The 19,214-nt window shown below is 41.1% G+C and overlaps 2 protein-coding genes across 5 annotated transcripts in view; one reads left to right on the top strand and one right to left on the bottom strand.

Moving 5' to 3' along the window:
- The window catches only part of mfng (MFNG O-fucosylpeptide 3-beta-N-acetylglucosaminyltransferase), a 513,815-nt gene that overhangs the window by 48,967 nt on the left and 445,634 nt on the right, over positions 1-19,214 (top strand). The gene's annotated exons all lie outside the window — the stretch shown is intronic.
- LOC141765071 (glandular kallikrein-like) lies at positions 1,453-7,102 on the bottom strand. The gene is made up of 6 exons (XM_074630922.1): positions 6,976-7,102; positions 4,203-4,398; positions 2,485-2,664; positions 2,325-2,386; positions 1,805-1,947; positions 1,453-1,688 (listed from the first exon to the last, which is right to left on the bottom strand). Exons 1-6 carry the CDS (start codon positions 7,013-7,015, stop codon positions 1,530-1,532), a joined length of 780 nt encoding a protein of 259 aa, XP_074487023.1. The 5' UTR covers positions 7,016-7,102; the 3' UTR covers positions 1,453-1,529.

The raw sequence follows: 19,214 nt of genomic DNA, 5'->3' as shown, positions 1-19,214 counted from the left end.
TTCAGGATGAGCTGCATGATGTGGATCGGAGAAGGATGTCCTCTTTGCCTATGTTGCTTAGTTTGCTGCCACCACAATCCAGAGCCAGATAAGTGGAAATAGTTGGATGAATGGATACTATAGGGTCACCTTACACTACTACAAAATCACTATAATCAAAAGGTCTATCTCTCTCAGCTCTGAAGAAATGGTCTTTCTTATTCTGCATTAAAAGTGCTATTAGAATGAAGGCTGCATTCAAATACTCAGACATACGATTCGCTCTTCTCAAGATGCACAGTGATGTAATTGCAAAATGAGTTGTTGCATGCAAGCTTTCATAAAGTTACCAAATGATAAAAAAAGAAATCCTCCACCAGCGCTCCATCTGCCAAGTTGAATCTTCAGAATAATCATCGCAGAGGTCACTTTAAAGCTGCAGTAGGCAGTATATTTTTGGCATCATTGGGCAAAAATTCCATAATAACCTTTCAGCATATTGTAATTCAAGTGTTCTGAGAGATAACTAGACTTCTGCTCCTCCTCATGGCTCTGTTCTCAGGATTTAGAAAATCGAATCTAATCGAACTTGGCGTTCCTTCAACAGATTTCATAATGGCGGCGGCGTCACAAACTTTCTAATTTTACAGCTAAACCGTGCACTACAAGATAATTTTGAGAACATCATGTACTACTGTCAGGATATAGCGACCGTTTTATAAAAATAACTTTTTTTAATCATATTTGTTCCAATCTCGCCGACTTCAGCTTTAAGGGAAACTGTCCTCAACAGAAAAACAACAGCGTATATGAATAATGACAGGTCATAAATGTTGTTTTGGAACACAACGAGAAGAACCTGTTCTGTTGTTTAGGTGTTAGGACTTGTTGCTTTAAAGCAGTGTTTCCAAAACTTTTTGTGTGCGTGGTCAAAAGCTTAACGCTTTGTGCGCTGCGTGATTCATGCACCGGATGTTCACACCAGCTGCGTTTCTGCTGCTGCTGCCAGCCCTTTGTAGTTTGCCTTTCATAATGGCCTTTTCATTTCATTATAAATGTCATTTATATTTATTTTACACAGAGAAAGGTTAAGAAATGTCTGGTAATTTGTAAATAATAGTAATAGTCCTAAAAATGTGATAGGGTAGCACATCCCAGATTTCAAAAGCAAGGAGGACAAAACACTAACATCTCACTTGTTTGATTGGCTCACAGCACAATAGACAAATGCTTACGAGATCTTTATAATCCACCATTAAAACCCCGTACGTTATTCATTCATGGAGCCGTGCAAGTTACTGCATGTTCTACAACACTGTCTTGCACATATTTCAGAATAAAAGCCTTGTGTTAAGAAATTTTGTCAACAGAAAAAAGACGCTTGAGGGCTTTTATTTTGAAGTGTTGATTTAAAAATAAATCTTTACTTTTCTTCATGTCCGTGACATATTCTGCAGATACAGACACTGAAACACAATTTTCTTAATGCAGGAGAAATTCCTGTTAAATGACAGGACATTTCATAGTATAACACACCCTTATCATCCCACTCAGGGTCTGGGAATACCGGTAGTTGTTACAATCCAATCCATGTATTCACAGACGTCCATGAATCCATTTGTTGCAACACAGGCATGGGTAACATTAGTGCCGAATACATGGACACCGTAAATCATGCCATTGAACACCACTCCTCCACCAGAGTCACCCTGTGAGAGAGAGGTATATATTTATGTTTGTACTGAAATACTAATTTTTTGTTGAAGTGGTGAAATGTGTAATGACTTATAGAAAAGATATAAAGTTAGAAGCCATGCCCACTCACTGGACTTGTATCCACTCGAGGACTTTGGTAACTTTTCCAGTTTTGATACAACATGGGGCTGGTCCTCTCCAAACAGTTCCTGAGAAGCTGGTCGTCGATAACCATGATGTTTACACATTGGAGAACAAGTGCTCTACCAGGTTCTAGATGAAAATAGAAAAAAGTGTTTCTTTACTAGAGAATCAAGAAGCTTCATCGTTACCTACTTAACTTATACACAGAAAATTATTCCAAAAAAATATTTTTTTTAAGAATCAAACATCATCTTTAAATTAGGTTATTCATTAATTTATTAAAAGTAGATACATGTGTTAATTGGTTCAAAAAGAGTGTTCTGAAAACGGTGTACGGTGATTTATGTTTTATTTTGTATATACCGAAATATAATTAAGAAGCTGCAGACGTTTAAGACTACATTAATATGTATTTAATGTAAATATGTGTCAGTAGTGTTACCAAACGAACACTAACTGTGATAATTGTTGGCATAAAATAATAATAATAATCAAGATTTTCTCACCTCTTTCATTATTATGGCCCATAGTCATGGGTCCACGACCTGCAACCTCAACTGTATCACCTCTGAAATACAAGACAAAGAACACAAAGAAACAGTTTATCTCAGAGTTCCTGAAGAGTTGAGCTTTCAGACTTATTAAAGGGGGAAGATCACAACTCACATATTGAGAGGATTACTACAGTTAGGAAGTCGAACAGGTTGAATCAGAGTAGGGTTAGTTAGCTCCAGCAGCAGGATGTCATGGGGCCTGCTCTGGTTGTCGGTATAGATGTGATGTCGATGGATGTCCACTTCTGTCCCTTGACCTCCTGGATGGATACCTAAAACTGCTCTCATAATCCTACACATAAGAAAAGGTTAAAGAGGATCATCACTGAATTACTGTAAATACATAACACATATCATATTTGAATAGGTCAGTACCAACTGAACATGAACATAATCAATGCTATCTTCTTTATGGGAATGCTATAGTTCATCACACCATTACTGACTGCTGCTTCAGGACTTCATGACATTTATCAAATGTATGAGTGACAGTTTCATCTAAAGGTATAATATGTAAAAGTTGTCTGTTGCTGTTTGTGAACAACCGGCGTTCAACGTCAGCCACTCCTCCTCGTCTCAACGAGCAAGCGAGGGAGAGAGAGAGCAGCGATGGTCGAGCGAGCTACACAGTGACTGAAGAGAGGGAGCAACATTAGTGAGAACAAAGCAGTGAATCAGAGAAATAAAACATTATTTCTGAAGTCCTGAACACAACAAGTTGAGAGGAAAAGAGAAAATGCAGGCAGAGGGCTGCAGAGTCTCTGTAGATACAGACACCACCACCCACTTCTAGTGGGTCAGAAGTCATGATTGAGAGGGATCATTTTTCTATCAGTCTGTACATTGTTGTGTTTTTTTTCTTTTGAAAATTCCTGCATTTTATACCTTTAAAAACTAGTAATAATATATGTGTAACTTTCTCCACTGGTCACTGATCAGAGAGCCACCATTACCTACCATTATCTGCTATCAATCTCACAAAGTACAGATGCTCAGTTTTGTTAAGTTTTAAACCGAGATTTAAGGTGAGCACAGAGAATCTTTAAAGCAAATTTGAAAACAGCCTTTTAGTGATAAACTCTGAACATTTGAAGGTGATGTAACAATAAGCGAAACATATTTTTGAGTGAAGCGGGCCTTTAAAGCTTCAGTAGGCAGTATATATATTTTTGGCATCATTGGGCAAAAATTCCATAATAACTTTCAGCATATGGTAATTCAAGTGTTCTGAGAGAAAACTAAACTTCTAATCTGCATCTCCTCATGACTCTGTTTTCAGGCTTTAGAACATCTAGCCCGTGACGGGAGACTTTGACCAATCAGACGTAATTTCAGAGAGAGGGAGCGTTCCTATTGGCTGTGCTCCGGTCATGTGACCAAGACTTGGCGTTCCTTCACCAGATTTCACAATGGCGGCGGCGTCACAAACTTTCTCATTTTACAGCTAAACCGTGCACTACAAGATGATTCTGAAAACATGTGAGGAGAGAAATAGGCATTGACGTAACAGAATATTGATTCATATTTGATCAGCGCTGCCTAGTTTGACCGTTTGGTTGGAGTTGAGTGATTGACAGCTGCTCATAGACGGCAGCTGGGACAGCAGAACCCAGATCAGCTCTTACCGCCTGGTTTCCTCCGGTCTGTAAAATCTTGTAGATGCCGTTAGGAGCAACGGAGGACACAGAGGCACATGATTTTTTTTCAGGTTACCTGTTTCATGTACTACTGTCAGGATATAGCGACTGTTTTCTAAAAATAACTTTTTTTAATCATATTTGCTCCATTCTCGCCTACTTCAGCTTTAAGTGTAACTAATGCCTTTCTTACCTTGATGAATTCCAGCAGTGTCCTGCAGTCAGAATCCACCGGTCACCGATCAGAGAGCCGCCACACATTGCGAAACGTGTACCAGGAAAAGCTAGATATTGTCTCACTTCAACATGGTACAGACGCTCAGTTTGTGTACAATTCCGACCTCCGATGATTCTCTTCTGCAGATCCACCACTGTGCTCGCAGTGACACCTGAAACAGAAAGTCCTCCACCAGGTGACTGTGAGTTAGAACAGTGGTTGTTGTAGAGAACAACTCATCCACTCTCTAGAAAGTTATTAATATACATGTTGAACTGTGATAAAAGTTGTCTGATTGTTCCTATGGAAGCCCAGTATAACAGTTTTATTTTTTACAATAGATAACACACACACCTCTATGAGTTCACTTTTTCAAAACTGTTCAGATCTCTTTACTGACATGAAACTCAGCACAGTGACCTAAAACAACACTAAGAACAGGAAGCATTAGATATATGTATCACTATTGTCTTTGAAGTGTCTTTTATATAATTAGCATAAACCACGATTCCATTACAACAAAAAGAAGAGCTTCTTTATTTTCTGTACTGCATGAATTCCTCTATGGGGTTGAGGAATGGAGAGGAAGGTAAATGGTTTCAATATGAAGCTGTGTGTTTGTGTAAGAGGAAAGACAAATCTACAGGGTCACCAGAAAGTGAGATTAATCTGATATAAATTGACTGTTACTGTTATTACCTGTTAAGAACCATTCAGAACAATACCTAACAACATCTCTATGTCTGAGTGCTGACACTTCCTCCCTGCTGAGTCCCTCCATTTTCACAGTGTCATCTCCAGCCTAGCTTTTTTTCAATTCAATTCAATTCAATACAGCTTTAATAATTCAAGAAAGCAATATGATTTTGAGCAAGTAAAAACAGACAGAAATCAGACATATGCACAGACAGACATACAAGCAAAGGAGCTGTTTTGCCTATGTTAGGCTGATGGTGCAACTGTTTAAAAATACTAATATGAAATAAATGAGTCATAATAAAATAACTATAAATGCATTTAAGTATTTCATGTTTTTCATTAGCCAAGCTCCAGATAGAGCACATAAATGTCCTTTAGTTCCTTGTTTAGGCGGATGGCTTCTGGAAAAAATCGCAGTTTGAGTTTGCCTGGAGAGCCTGACGTCTCTGTGATCTTAATGTCATCCACCATCTGCTGTCTCAACCCTGGACAGTGTTGCCAGATCTCACGAGAGAAACAAGCAACCAGGTCTATAGAAACAAGTCAAAAAGAAGCAGCCCAATAAAAAGCCCAAAACAAGCAACCTTCACCTTCCTACCACAATATGAGAGAGGCAGCCACTTGATCACTTCATATGAATGAAGTTATTTTGGATTGCATGCATTTCATTGCATTTTTGCATTCATTTTTAGCTTGTAACTTTACATCAACTAAACTTAAAGAAGTTGAACTTTTTATTTAATTTTTGCATTTTGTTTCATTTTTGCATTTTTGCAAAGACTGTGAATCCAGTGTTGGTAAGCCTCATTGAAGTGAACAGTGCTGCGTTTCTTTTATGTTTTTCAGTGTTAGCATGTTGAACCAGATCAGCATGATGTGCTCGTATATCACACCTACAATTACGGCAAACTGCCTTTGAATCGTCTGAGAGAGACGGGAGCAAGCCCAAATAAGCAACTAAGCAATTCGCGACTGCCAATATTTGTAAGCGACTTTTCAGGAAAACAAACCCAAAGTCGTTTATAATAAGCAGACTTGGCAACTCTGCCCCTGGATCTGCCCCTCATCACTAAGAGCTGCATCATACCTCCTATTTTAACTGACTTCTCTAGAAAAGAAACAGGCGAGAGCCATTATGAAAACAGAAACCAGCCAATACAACTGAGAAGCATCTGTCATTGTTCAGTCAGAGGTCACTTCACACCTCCAAGTGATCTGGAACTCAGCTAACAGGATATTAATGAGCATCAGAAGAAGACATCAAATCACACTGGCTTCCTTTACATTTTAAAATTGATTTAAAAATGTTATTGCTTATATATATTTAACACTCTCTTATCACCCTATGAAAGGTGTAATAGAGTGCTACGGGAATGAGCCCTAAAACCCAGAAATGAGTTAGCATTTTAACACTTCCTTTCCTCTCATCTGGAAGTTAATGGGTTTTTTTAATGGGTTTTAGTTAGATGCCTGAAATAAGGTCTGTGGTTATCACAAGCTGAAGAGATTTTAACGTTTTGTTCTACGATATAAAATACGTCAGTAAATATCCCACTCGTCCCTTTATGTGTCTTCAAAAAGGCGGTTGTGGCTAAATGAGACTACTAAACGTCATCACGCCGACTCGTCCTCCTTTACAGCCTCGTTGTTTTTACTCGCGTTCATGCGACCGTGGTGTTGTTTGTTTATAGCCTAACGTTAGCTTTTGACTCCTGGCGATTGCATTTACACTTCAAAAATCATAGAAGAATTGAATTGAATTTTTGAAGATTATTTTGCTGAACAAAGCGTGTAAGTATCATAAACGTTTGTTTGCCACAGAGCAGATTTTCTGCAATAATCTAAAACCCAATAGAGCAATCACATTGGCTTTTTGTGGAGGGAACCAGGGCGATGCTAAATTCCTGGTAAGCCTACAGAAAAACGTCATCCCTGGAGCACTCTACAGCACTTCTGATGGATTACCTCAACTCAAAATACATTATTTAAATAAAAACTATGTCAAAGCACATAGATTGGTTAAAGTAAGCAGCAACAGGTGACTACTCACCGACCCACAGCAAAAGGAGAAGACGCGTCATGACACCCATCTCGTTCAACGACTGTCCTCCTGGTGGAACAGTGGTGCCTTTTTAAATCTGTTCACACTGTCCTGTTGGCCTTCGAGCCACCAATCACCTCACGAAGGTTTATCAACACAACCCCATTGGCTACAAAGGTCTGCACGTATGCAAAGTTAAAGCGACGACAGGACAGTTACTACAATACACACACACTACAATATCCAAAGAGAAGAACAAAGCATCAGATTAGACCAACATGAAACAGACATCATCGTGTGCTCCAGTAGAAGAACACAGATATTATTTAAGTATATAATGGAGAAATTCATTAAAGATGGCTTTAAGTCAATATTATAAGTGAGAGGAATTCCTTTAAAGTAATTAAGTGAAGTTGTTACTGTATACCTGTACTGTAGGTCTATTAAAACACTCCTTCATATAACGTCTTCATCTTTGTCCAGAAACATCCCCAGAACCCCGTTAGGATCCTCCTCTAAAACCAAACAGCTCTGTTCTTCTACTTTCTTCTAACCTCCTGTATATGAGGTTGTATTATTTTATTCAATGTGAGTGGAGAGGAATATTTATTGGATATGAAGCAGGACATTCAAGTTTTCCCAGATGATGATGAAATATAATGAACCTTTAATAAACAGTGGTGAGTTGCAGAGGGACGAAATGTTAAATGATCAAATACCAGAACATATAAACTGATGAGGGGAGGTGATATAGCTCGGTTCATGTGTGTGTGTGTGTGTGTGTGTGTGTGTGTGTGTGTGTGTGTGTGCATGTACTTGTACATCTATCTTTGTCATTTCCTCTTTCAACTCTAGTCTTGTGGGGAACCACTCTCTCATCTCCTCTTTCCTCCCCTGTTTCCTCGACTCTCTTCTTCTTCTTCTTCTTCTTCTTCTTCTTCTTCTTCTTCGGTACAATGACTGATCATTTCTCATATGACAGGCTATCTGGTGCTCTTTGTGCTTTGATACTGCATAGTGTGTCTGAATGTGCACATGCATTTGAGGGCGAGAGAGAGAGAGAGAGTTTCCTCACTACTGCTGAGTGAACTGTCGGTGTGATCAAAACTTATCAATACAGAACAATACCTGACTTATTACCTGGAAATACAGACTACATCCTAATACAATAAGCAAAATATACATTATACTTAATGTATCTGTTAGATGACCACCAATTTTAAAATGTCAGTGAACACAAAGATCGTTGTGTAAACGAGATAGTGAGATTTAAATTGTCATTTGGTTACATTCCCTGCACGGACAACGTAGCCGTAGTGTGCTAACGTTTAGTTTATTAAAATATGGCGTACTATCACACCATGAGGCCAGTATAAACTTTATGAATTAACAGACTATTATTGCCTCACCTGAACTCCTCTGTTTGGATAAGCCAACAGCGAGAGGGAATATTTTACTAAGTGACTGAGATAAAACCTGCTGTTTAATCTGCAGAGGACAGTTACATATGAAAATACTCTGAGCACCCAAGACAGACAGAAAAAGATATATATTTATATAAAATGAGGAACCACTATCCACCTACATGTAGTCTTTAGTGTTTTTTTACATTAGAGCAGAAACGTTAGTTCACAAGTCAAATTGAGGCTAATTTAACCTCATTTGAACTCTATCAGAGCTCCGTCAGAGAGAACAGCCTTCACCCCCCTCCACTCAAAAGCTATCCTGATGTTAATGATGTTATCAACTAGTTAGTTAACTATACGAACTGAGCCATATCACTTCCCCTCATCAGTTTATAGTCTTTTCCTCCAGTGCTTCGGTGCACTTTTCTGATATTTGAATTGTGTTCCTCAGTTCAAATAAATAGGTAATCACATAGTTTTTAATATTTCATCTGTCTAAATCTCTGACAGTGTCTCATCTTGTTTATTAAAGGTTCATTATATTTCCTGGCAATTTATTTTTGATTGTGCCGTTTCATATCAAATAGATATGAAGAAGAAGAAGAAAGGATTCTTCATGTATTTGTCAACCTTCTAACAGTATGTGAACACTGGAGATGATCAGTTTAATCTTCACTAAGACAAAAAAACAGATGTGAAACTTGTTAAAGATGAAAGAGAGGACTTCTTCGCATCATTCGATCGGATTTAATCCCTGGACCGTTTGTATAGACTGTTTATTCGCTCTAGACAGCCACTGTGTGTGTGTGTGTGTGTGTGTGTGTGTGTGTGTGGAGGCTGTTCTCTCAGACGGAGCTCTGATAGTTCACAAGTCAAATTTGGGCTAATTTAACCTCATTTGAACTCTAACGTTGCTGCTCTTATGCAAAAACACTAAAGACTACATGTAGGTGGATAGTGGTACGTTTTTTTTTATATATATATCTTTTTGTGTCTGTCTTGGGTGCTCAGAGTATTTTCATATGTAACTGTCCTCTGGAGATTAAACAGCAGGTTTATGTCAGTTACTTAGTAAAATATTCCCTCTCGCCGTTGGCTTATCCAAACAGAGGAGTTCAGGTGAGGCAATAATAGTCTGTTAATTCATAAAGTTTATACTGGCCTCATGGTGTGAGGGAATGTAAGCAAATGCATATTTAAATCTCACTATCTCGTTGTGTAATCTTTGTGTTCAATGACATTTTAAAATTGGTGGTGATCTAACAGAAACAGTATAATGTATATATTGCTTATTGTATTAGGATGTAGTCTGTATTTCCAGGTAATAAGTCAGGTATTGTTCTGTATTGATAAGTTTTGATCACACTGACAGTTCACTCAGCAGTAGTGAGGGAACTCTCTCTCTCTCTCTCTCCATCAAATGCATGTGCACATTCAGACACACTATGCAGTATCAAAGCACAAAGAGCACCAGATAGCCTGTCATATGAGAAATGATCAGTCATGGTACCACTGAAGAAGAAGAAGAGGAAGAGGAGAGTCGAGGAAACAGGGGAGGAAAGAGGAGATGAGAGAGTGGTTCCCAACCTGTGGTTCCCCACAAGACTAGAGTTGAGAGAGGAAATGACAAAGCTATGTACTACTAACTTTATGTGAGGACACTCATTGACATAATACCCTAATCTTATCCATCACAACTAAATGCCTGACTTCAACCTTTACACTAAACCTAATTCTAAGCTGAATCTTAAAATCAAGTCTGAACCCTCAGACAGCTTTTTGAAGGTCTCTCCCAAAGTCAAGATGTCCTCACTTTCCAAAAACGTCCTCACTCTGAAAGTCTAAAACTCAACTTGGTCCTCACAAAGATAGCTGTACAAGACACACACACACACACACACACACACACACACACACACACACACACACACACACACACACACACACACACACACACACACACACAGTGGCTGTCTAGAGCGAATAAACAGTCTATACAAACGGTCCAGGGATTAAATCCGATCGAATGATGCGAAGAAGTCCTCTCTTTCATCTTTAACAAGTTTCACATCTGTTTTTTTGTCTTAGTGAAGATTAAACTGATCATCTCCAGTGTTCACATACTGTTAGAAGGTTGACAAATACATGAAGAATCCTTTCTTCTTCTTCTTCATATCTATTTGATATGAAACGGCACAATCAAAAATAAATTGCCAGGAAATATAATGAACCTTTAATAAACAAGATGAGACACTGTCAGAGATTTAGACAGATGAAATATTAAAAACTATGTGATTACCTATTTATTTGAACTGAGGAACACAATTCAAATATCAGAAAAGTGCACCGAAGCACTGGAGGAAAAGACTATAAACTGATGAGGGGAAGTGATATGGCTCAGTTCGTATAGTTAACTAACTAGTTGATAACATCATTAACTTCAGGATAGCTTTTGAGTGTGTGTGTGTGTGTGTGTGTGTGTGTGTGTGCGGAGGCTGTTCTCTCTGACGGAGCTCTGATAGTTCACAAGTCAAATTTGGGCTAATTTAACCTCATTTGAACTCTAACGTTTCTGCTCTTATGTAAACCCACTAAAAACTACATGTAGGTGGATAGTGGTTCCTCATTTTATATAAATATATATCTTTTTCTGTCTGTCTTGGGTGCTCAGAGTATTTTCATATGTAACTGTCCTCTGCAGATTAAACAGCAGGTTTTATCTCAGTTACTTAGTAAAATATTCCCTCTTGCTGTTGGCTTATCCAAACAGAGGAGCTCAGGTGAGGCAATAATAGTCTGTTAATTCATAAAGTTTATACTGGCCTCATGGTGTGATAGTACGCCATATTTTAATAAACTAAACGTTAGCACACTACGGCTACGTTGTCCGTGCAGGGAATGTAACCAAATGACAATTTAAATCTCACTATCTCGTTTACGCAACGATCTTTGTGTTCACTGACATTTTAAAATTGGTGGTCATCTAACAGATACATTAAGTATAATGTATATTTTGCTTATTGTATTAGGATGTAGTCTGTATTTCCAGGTAATAAGTCAGGTATTGTTCTGTATTGATAAGTTTTGATCACACTGACAGTTCACTCAGCAGTAGTGAGGAAACTCTCTCTCTCTCTCTCTCTCTCTCTCTCCCTCAAATGCATGTGCACATTCAGGCACACTATGCAGTATCAAAGCACAAAGAGCACCAGATAGCCTGTCATATGAGAAATGATCAGTCATTGTACCACAGAAGAAGAAGAAGAAGAAGAAGAAGAAGAGGAGAGTCGAGGAAACAGGGGAGGAAAGAGGAGATGAGAGAGTGGTTCCCCACAAGACTCGAAAGAGGAAATGACAAGTAAACACACACACACACACAAACGCACACACACACACACACACACACACACACACGCAAACGCACACACACACAACGTCAGAGCATGTGGCCATTAGCCGCTTACTGTCAAGCACTTCAGATTTGCCTATAACCACACAGCTGGTGATGGATGTTAAATGCATATCAATACACGCTCTGTAAGTAAGTGCCAGAGAGTGTGATTGAAGGGCAGGGAAGGCCCTCACCAGGGATGAAGCATCACGGTAAATAAAGAAACCCTCAGTGCAGACTGCAGCAGCTCAGTGCCATTCACTGCTGGGCTGAGAGTCTGTGAGAGTCTTGACTTTATAAAGCATCTCTGAAGGTCATCAGAGGGAAATCCACCGCCACGCCACGTCAGCATTAATGGGAGCTGAGAGTACTTGATGCTACAGCGTATAAAACATTTCACTACACTTAAGTTGGCAGCAGAGCTGTGCAAAAATAGACAGAGGTATGACCAGATGGATGGATGATGAAATTATAAGAATCTTTTAGGAATTGTTTTTTATTAGACTAAAGGCCTTTACACACTGGGGACGTTTTTAAAATCACACGTCAATATATTTTTTTGAACTGAATACTTTCATACAGAACACAAATATGACTTGGCTTACTTTCATGTTGACATATTGTTTTATCTGCTGCACTAATCAATCTTTTTTATGTCAACAATGGGTCAAAGGTCAAAGGTCAAAGGTTTGTGTGAATTGTGTCACTTGTTCTGACAAACCTGCAGAGAATAATCACCCAATTCTGCTGTTCCTCTCAGCTCTACAGAGCTTTTAAGAGCAGTTAAAGGCAGAATGAGGAGGATTTGTCAGTGGCGGTTTGTAAACACAACATTCAAAGTTGGCTCCCTCCTCTCCGGCTCTACACAACCAGAAGCACACACCCACCTGACCGCGGTTAGCATGCTCGCCAGCGGTCGAAAGCCACTGCAAGCTTTGTCCGCTTGGCGTTTCGGAGTTGTGTCTGCCACCTCTTGGATGCATGCTTACGATCTGGCACCTGGTCGCTAAGTTTTTATAGAGGTTGACACCCAGAAACGTCACGAACACAGCAACATAAGAAAATCCAGGCAGAGGCTTACAGGGCCGCACCGGTCGTTGATGCCAATTTGTGTAGTGGCCAAACGGTGGTACTACAACTTCCGTGTCCGTCACGTGATGCCATTGGGCCCAAAAAACTTTTTTCCCATAGATTCACACAGACGTTTTTAACTCAGCTATTTTTTTATGTGAATCAACTTCCCAGTATGAACACTCTAATAGCCCCTGTTTAAATCATTAGGTCCTAAAAGTTGTAAAACACACTAATAGCTGAATCCAGAGTTATTTCCCTTCCTCCGTTCATGTGAATGAGACCCAGACCGAGGCTGGAGCGAGGGCTGGGAGGCGGAGTTATCAAGCTGTGAGAACAGCATGATGGCTGTGACCCCGTGACCGAGTCATGTGACCAAGCGCATGCTACTGCGCCTGCTCCATGGGCCCAATGGATGCGGAAGATCGCCGGAAGATACGGGTACTTTTCCAGTCGTAAGTGGAGACACTTTGTCTTCATGCGCCACTGAACAACTTTCATAGGAATGAACGGGGCCCCGCCTCCAACGCTGTATCCAGTTCTCTTAATACATCCATGATACAGACACCGCCACACACTTCTAGTGGGTCAGCAGTGATGACTGAGAAGGATTATTTTGTATGAGTCTCTACATTGTTTTTGTTTCTTTAGTTTATTTTTATATGGACGTCACATTAGCATTAAAATTGTAACATACATTATGCGCAATTTACAATTTACTGGTGAACACAGTGCAGCATTCATTAGTTAAAGGGACTGTTTGTAACTTTTTAAGCGTATAAATGTACCGGGTCGGGACACATGCGTGCTCGCATATGCGCGTTCGCGTGTGGCCGCTGCCTCTCCTCCTCTGCCTGCTCGCCTTCACTCAGACAGCGCGTGTTCTCGCTCAGCTCGCTTCACCTCTAGACGTGAACGCGCGCTCAGTCCACACTGCAGAAGAGTTAGTTTAGCTCTGAGAATATCTAGTGAACGCACAGTGGACGTTTGTGCAGAATTAACTGCAGCAGCTCCTCCAGACCAACAGAGGTTTCCCGTGTCTTGTGAAGTGACGGGGCTCCGCAGAGAGAAACCTTACCGTCTCGTTAACGACCGGGTGCCGGTGTCTTCCTGTTCACTCCGGCTGCGGGCGGAGAGAGCAGGAAGACACACGCTGCAGAGCCCCGAAAAGCCAACGCTAGGATCAGATCTAAATCATGTTCGTGGAGAGACCTTTGTCTGGTCAGCTAACATTACTGCCAAGCAGCTGAAATATAGAGTGATATTGTGGTTTTAGCTGACGTGTGTCGCCTCACTGTTTTGAGCGATGCTCGTTCATGTCTATTTAGAGCGAGCAAGCGCGAGCTCGACGCTGACTTTCGTTGACTTAACGCCCACAGGTGTCGCTGTTAACAAGCATTTCTGAAAGTTACAAATAGTCCCTTTAAAGAGACAGATATTTCCCTCAGGACTTGGTGGAGACCAAAACAGAGCTAAAAGGAGAGTGAATAATCACCATGTGGCCCAAACCACGACTCTTAATGAATGCTTGTGTTGCTCTGTGTCTGCTGGATGTGCAAATAGGCAACAGTTTGCTAACACGTTGAACATATAAACTTTATAAAGTAACATGTCTGGGTTGTGTTTACAGCTTGTTTTGCCCAAGTTGTGTTTGCGACAATGTAAACCTCTAAAAAAACTTTGATATGACACAAGATCTTGTGCTCCAATGGTACATAACTGTAAGAAGTTTTAGAACAAAATAAGAAGAACTGTACGTTCTATTAACGTAGGCAGCTTTCTTTAACGCAAAAATGTTTTGGAAATGTTGGCTACGTAACCAAACACTTTGCAAAGTGCTCTGCATGCACTGTGGTTATATTACCAGAGCTTGATCAGAAATAATACGGCCGATAAATATCGGTAATCCTACTTTTTGATCACGTAATGCCAATTGTTTTGAATGACTGTATAAGTTTAAAGACACTTTCTGCGTAAATCTTTTAATATCTTTCCATCAAACAACATCTTTGCTGAGGTTTCAGACCACACAAAAAGTTTATTGGACTCCCTTTGACTCATTTTTCCCCTTACAGCTTATTTTCTGTCAGCAAGAGCAGAGCAATATTTGGACAGCCCCCGGCCTGTGCTGATTGGTTGATTCATGGCTTTCGTGAGCTGGTAATTGGATGATGACAGTGGGGTGGAATGCTAGCGAGCGATGATTGATGGCTGATGCTGCCTCGACTGGCTGTAGCTAAGATGTATGTTGCGATATTGTTTTTTTTTTGTGTACGTGTGTGTGTGGAAATATCTCATGGGCATGGCAACCCAACCAGAAGGTGTTTCTGGCAAAATACTTCAGGGAATGAGGGATGTATGTGAGTGTTTTTCACACCTGAGTGCACGAGTGTCTACAGTACATGCTTCTGTGCATCCATGGGTATGCATATCGACACCCGAGTGTGTGTGTGTGTGTGTGTGTGTGTGTGTGTATCTGCAGGAGGTAAACATGAAAAACATTTCCACCCCCGGATCTGCAGCTCCAGCTTTGATTGACAGGCCATGTCATCCGTATGCCAGACTCACACCTCCCCCGAACGGATTCCCTGCTCCCAGTGGAATGAAGGTATCAGGGAGACGCAGGGGAGCAGAAGAAACGCTTTTAAGACAATATCTTGAAGAAATTCAATACTACAGCTGAAAAATGGGAAAAGGTTGCACTCAGCAGGAGTACTCCTCTACAAGGCGAGGGTGTACCGGATGACAAGGACCTCCGTGGAGCCACAGAAGGAAAAAGAACACCAGCCATGAAAGGAGAGCAGTTTTGTCCAAATCTGATTCTACAGACCTCTGACAACACACACGCACACGCGCACGCGCACGCGCACACGCACGCACACCAGTGCACAGTCTCCATGAAGTTGGTGTGTGTTGTGTGTGAGTGCAGGGTGTGTGAAACCATGTGTAGCAGCTGAGAGCAGAGTGATAAGCAAAGCCTGAGGTCATCCATCACACACAATGTCTATAACAGACAAGCAGCCTGAGGAACAACAGGGAGCCATGACGGAGCCGAGGCTTTGACACAGCAGCCCGCGGACCAACAGATGTGTACTGTGGGTGATGTGAAACATCTGCCCCCCAGCTGAGGGAAATAGGGAAGTTTCCCTTTTAAAAAAGCTCCATGAACTGAGTTAAAGCCGCTAAACTATGTAAAGCCTCAATCTCGATACCTCCCACTTAGTCATGTGTTCCTCTGACCAGGGATCTCAGTGGTGTAGCAGGAATCGTTCACATGTTACATGCCTCCATCGAAGCTCCATCGCGGCAGGTGAAAAGAATGTCTGTCAAATGATTAGCAAATGTTTTCCTCCTTTAGATCAATACTGGCTTTATCTGTGACAAGGGCCTGAGTCCATAGAGGATTACACATTTCAAACAGAAGACAATACAATCATTAACATTCAATGCCACATTATTAAAAGTTAAAAATAATAAAAGAAGATAAAGTTACTACAGGGAACTTTCATTTTGTGTTGATATCGGCGGTCTCTGTGTGTTTCAGAGCATCAGAGTCCCTTTAGAAAACCTCTCATTTCACTGTGGAGCTCCGACTGCAGGTCAAAGGCAGCAGCAAGGCCGGATCTGGGTCTGTCCAATGGGATGCCATCCGCAGTGTTAACCTTCAAACCCCGAGTAGCAGAGAGAGTGCAGGGGCAGAGGGTTTGTTTAGTTAGGTAATATGTTAGTCTAGTCTGACTCATTCATCTTTTGTCTGACTGAGGTTTGTGCCACTTCGAATCTATGGTCCCGACTGTTGTGGCTCTGTTGCTGGTGCACTTCTAAAACATATTTGCCAACCGTGAGACCTCAAAAAAAGGGAGGATTTCAAAACCAAAGCGGAGGTCTGGGGGTCCGGGGGTCTGGGGGTCTGGGGGTCTGGGGGTCCGGGGATCTGGGGGTCCTCCCCAAGATAGAAACTGAGTTTCAGAGACTTTGTCTTCTGCATTCTGGTGACTTATAAAAAATGAAAATAACAAAGTAAGAAGTACACTACAACAGCATTTTTAATGTTAAACTTTTAATTTGACCTTTAATTCTCAGGAAAGAAAATGAAATAACTCGCCCCTCTGGCGTAAACTTGGTGTGTGAATCTCCAGCATAAACTCATATTTATCAGTTTTTATTATTTCTTTTAGCCCCTGCTTGAGTATTTATTTCAGTTACCTCTGTCCATTTCTTTCTCCGTCTATCACTCACCGTTCAGACACAACGCGACAACGACACCACCGCGTTCCGAACCCCATTATTTCCAACAGCTTAAGCCCAACTTTGGCTGCTGCACGTGGTGATGTGCACTGAACCCAGCGGCGAGTGCAGCTCAGACATGAGCTCAAACTGCGCTGTGTCGCTCTCTTCTGGCCGGAAACTACATTTGGTGTAGCTCTATTGTCTCTCTCTATTGTGGAAACTATAGTGATTGTACTCGCTGTACAGTGACAGAAACAAGTTAAGATAATGAAAAGGAAAAAAAGTGTGAAAATTTGCCATAAATCGGGAGAAATATGAGAAAATTGTGACCCTGGGACTGACGGGAAAATCGTGAGGGTTGGCAAGTATGGTCTAAAAGGCAGATACAGGACCTCACGTAGTAATGTTGAGTTTTTGGTATTGACCATTGACTCCATCAACCCCCACAAATACATTATGGTCAGTTTGTGCAACAGATCACTGTGCACTCACAATAAATACAGTATATCTTTCTTATTTTCCTGAAACAAACCAAGCTGAGAGCTGAAGTTGTTTCCTTATTAACGGTTCGTCAGCTGGTTAGGATGACAACATGCTGTCGCTGTCACTAACATGTTGTAAAAACAAATTCTCAAATGGATAATGGGCTGTTTTGGAAACTAACTCTTCCCGTGTCTGAACACCTGCTCAGTTTCACCTTGATCGGTGTTCCTCTAATGGGCTCAGAAGACAAATGGAGTCCCCTTGTCCGCTGTATCGAGCCACAATGGCGGCACACCTGTGTGGGTTTCAATTTCCCCCAGTCTCTCTGCTCCAATAGCTCAGCGCGGGGACGGCAGAGACAAATAACATTGGGAAGCTGCCACAGATGTGACACCGGCAAAATGATGACGGTGCTGACCAGAGCACGATAATTGGGTGCTGCTATCTGTGACTGGGTGGCTATTGACTACATTAGCAGATGGATTAGCAATGGGACTGCTGAAGTAATGAGACTTCATATGTCCCGACGTTTAGACTGCCGCGTGTTGTCATGTTGAAGTCAGCACACACGGACACACGTGCATACTCTTACTAACACACATCCAAAAAAACTGTTTTAGTTTCAGGCTTGCCTGTGCAGTCCACATTTACATATTTTCCCCCTGTAACAAAAAAAAGTTCTCCCCAAAAGTCTTCAAATGTTCCATTCATTACCATATCATGAGGCAGCCAGGTGGCTCCGATAAACAACGCCCCGTGGGGTGGCTGTGGGGAGGTGTTCGGAGGTGTGTGATGGACAAGAAGGCAACACATAATAAATGCCAGAGGGATTAGATTTCCCAGCCAACCCGCAAGTCCTCAGGGACCCCCTAGGAAAAGCAGGAGGAAATTGCTCAGGAAAGGACGTATTGGCTGTAAGATTGACCTGCAGCTGCAACCCTGATCTGGATAATCGGGCAGGAATTTGAAGGATGGATTGATGTAAATAAAACATTGCAAGTTAACATGCATGTTACAACGTTTTGGATGGATTCCAATACAGTTTTTTTTATGGTCCTTAAAGGATGAAGACTTTGATGATCTCCTGACTTCATCTAGCGCCACCAGCAGGTCAAGATCTTCACTTATTGAGTACCAACATGTCAGTTTTTACTGGGTTTTGCCACTTTCTAATGGAGGTAGATATTCACGTTGCAGTTATTGAACATGTGTGAGATTGTGAGATGCTTTGTTTTCTGCTGCGGCAGGAGGTGCAGCATGTGTCTCAGCTTGGTGGGAAAGCTGCCAAATAAGAACTTACATATGGTCTGATATCACAGCAGGCTACAGCGCTGATGTCAAGACAGCATGAGAGTGGACCGGCCAACTACATGCTCAGTATATTCACTGACGAGGTTGCTTATTCAGGATAAAGTGAAATCCACCTGAACTCACTGTAGGGACTATTTGCTCTTCTTAGGGCTGCTACTGTAAAGTAATGACACATGCTTCTAATAATTATACAGTTCTTTACAGCTCAGTTATTACTGTTTCAGCAAAGTCCATTTGTTTCCTTCTCACATAACATAAACCAAACTGTTCCAATGTAAAGTAAAAGCCACACATTTGTCCCTAAACAAAAGGCTGGAGCACAATAACATGAGCACCGTCATGCTCACACACAAACC

This window comes from Sebastes fasciatus, chromosome 3, assembly GCF_043250625.1.
Source record: "Sebastes fasciatus isolate fSebFas1 chromosome 3, fSebFas1.pri, whole genome shotgun sequence".
NCBI lineage: Eukaryota > Metazoa > Chordata > Actinopteri > Perciformes > Sebastidae > Sebastes > Sebastes fasciatus.
The sequence above is the reverse complement of the archived record's forward strand: the minus strand, read 5'-3'. Positions and strand labels throughout refer to the sequence as shown.

What these genes read in the sequence shown, in the direction of transcription:
- LOC141765071 (XM_074630922.1), bottom strand. Translation starts at nt 7,015, where the DNA reads ATGGGTGTCATGACGCGTCTTCTCCTTTTGCTGTGGGTCG. An exon ending in CACTGCTGGAATTCATCAAG is followed by an intron (nt 2,665 to 4,202) that starts GTAAGAAAGGCA and finishes TCTTATGTGTAG; the next exon opens with GATTATGAGAGCAGTTTTAG. An exon ending in TGTAGTAATCCTCTCAATAT is followed by an intron (nt 2,387 to 2,484) that starts GTGAGTTGTGAT and finishes CTTGTATTTCAG; the next exon opens with AGGTGATACAGTTGAGGTTG.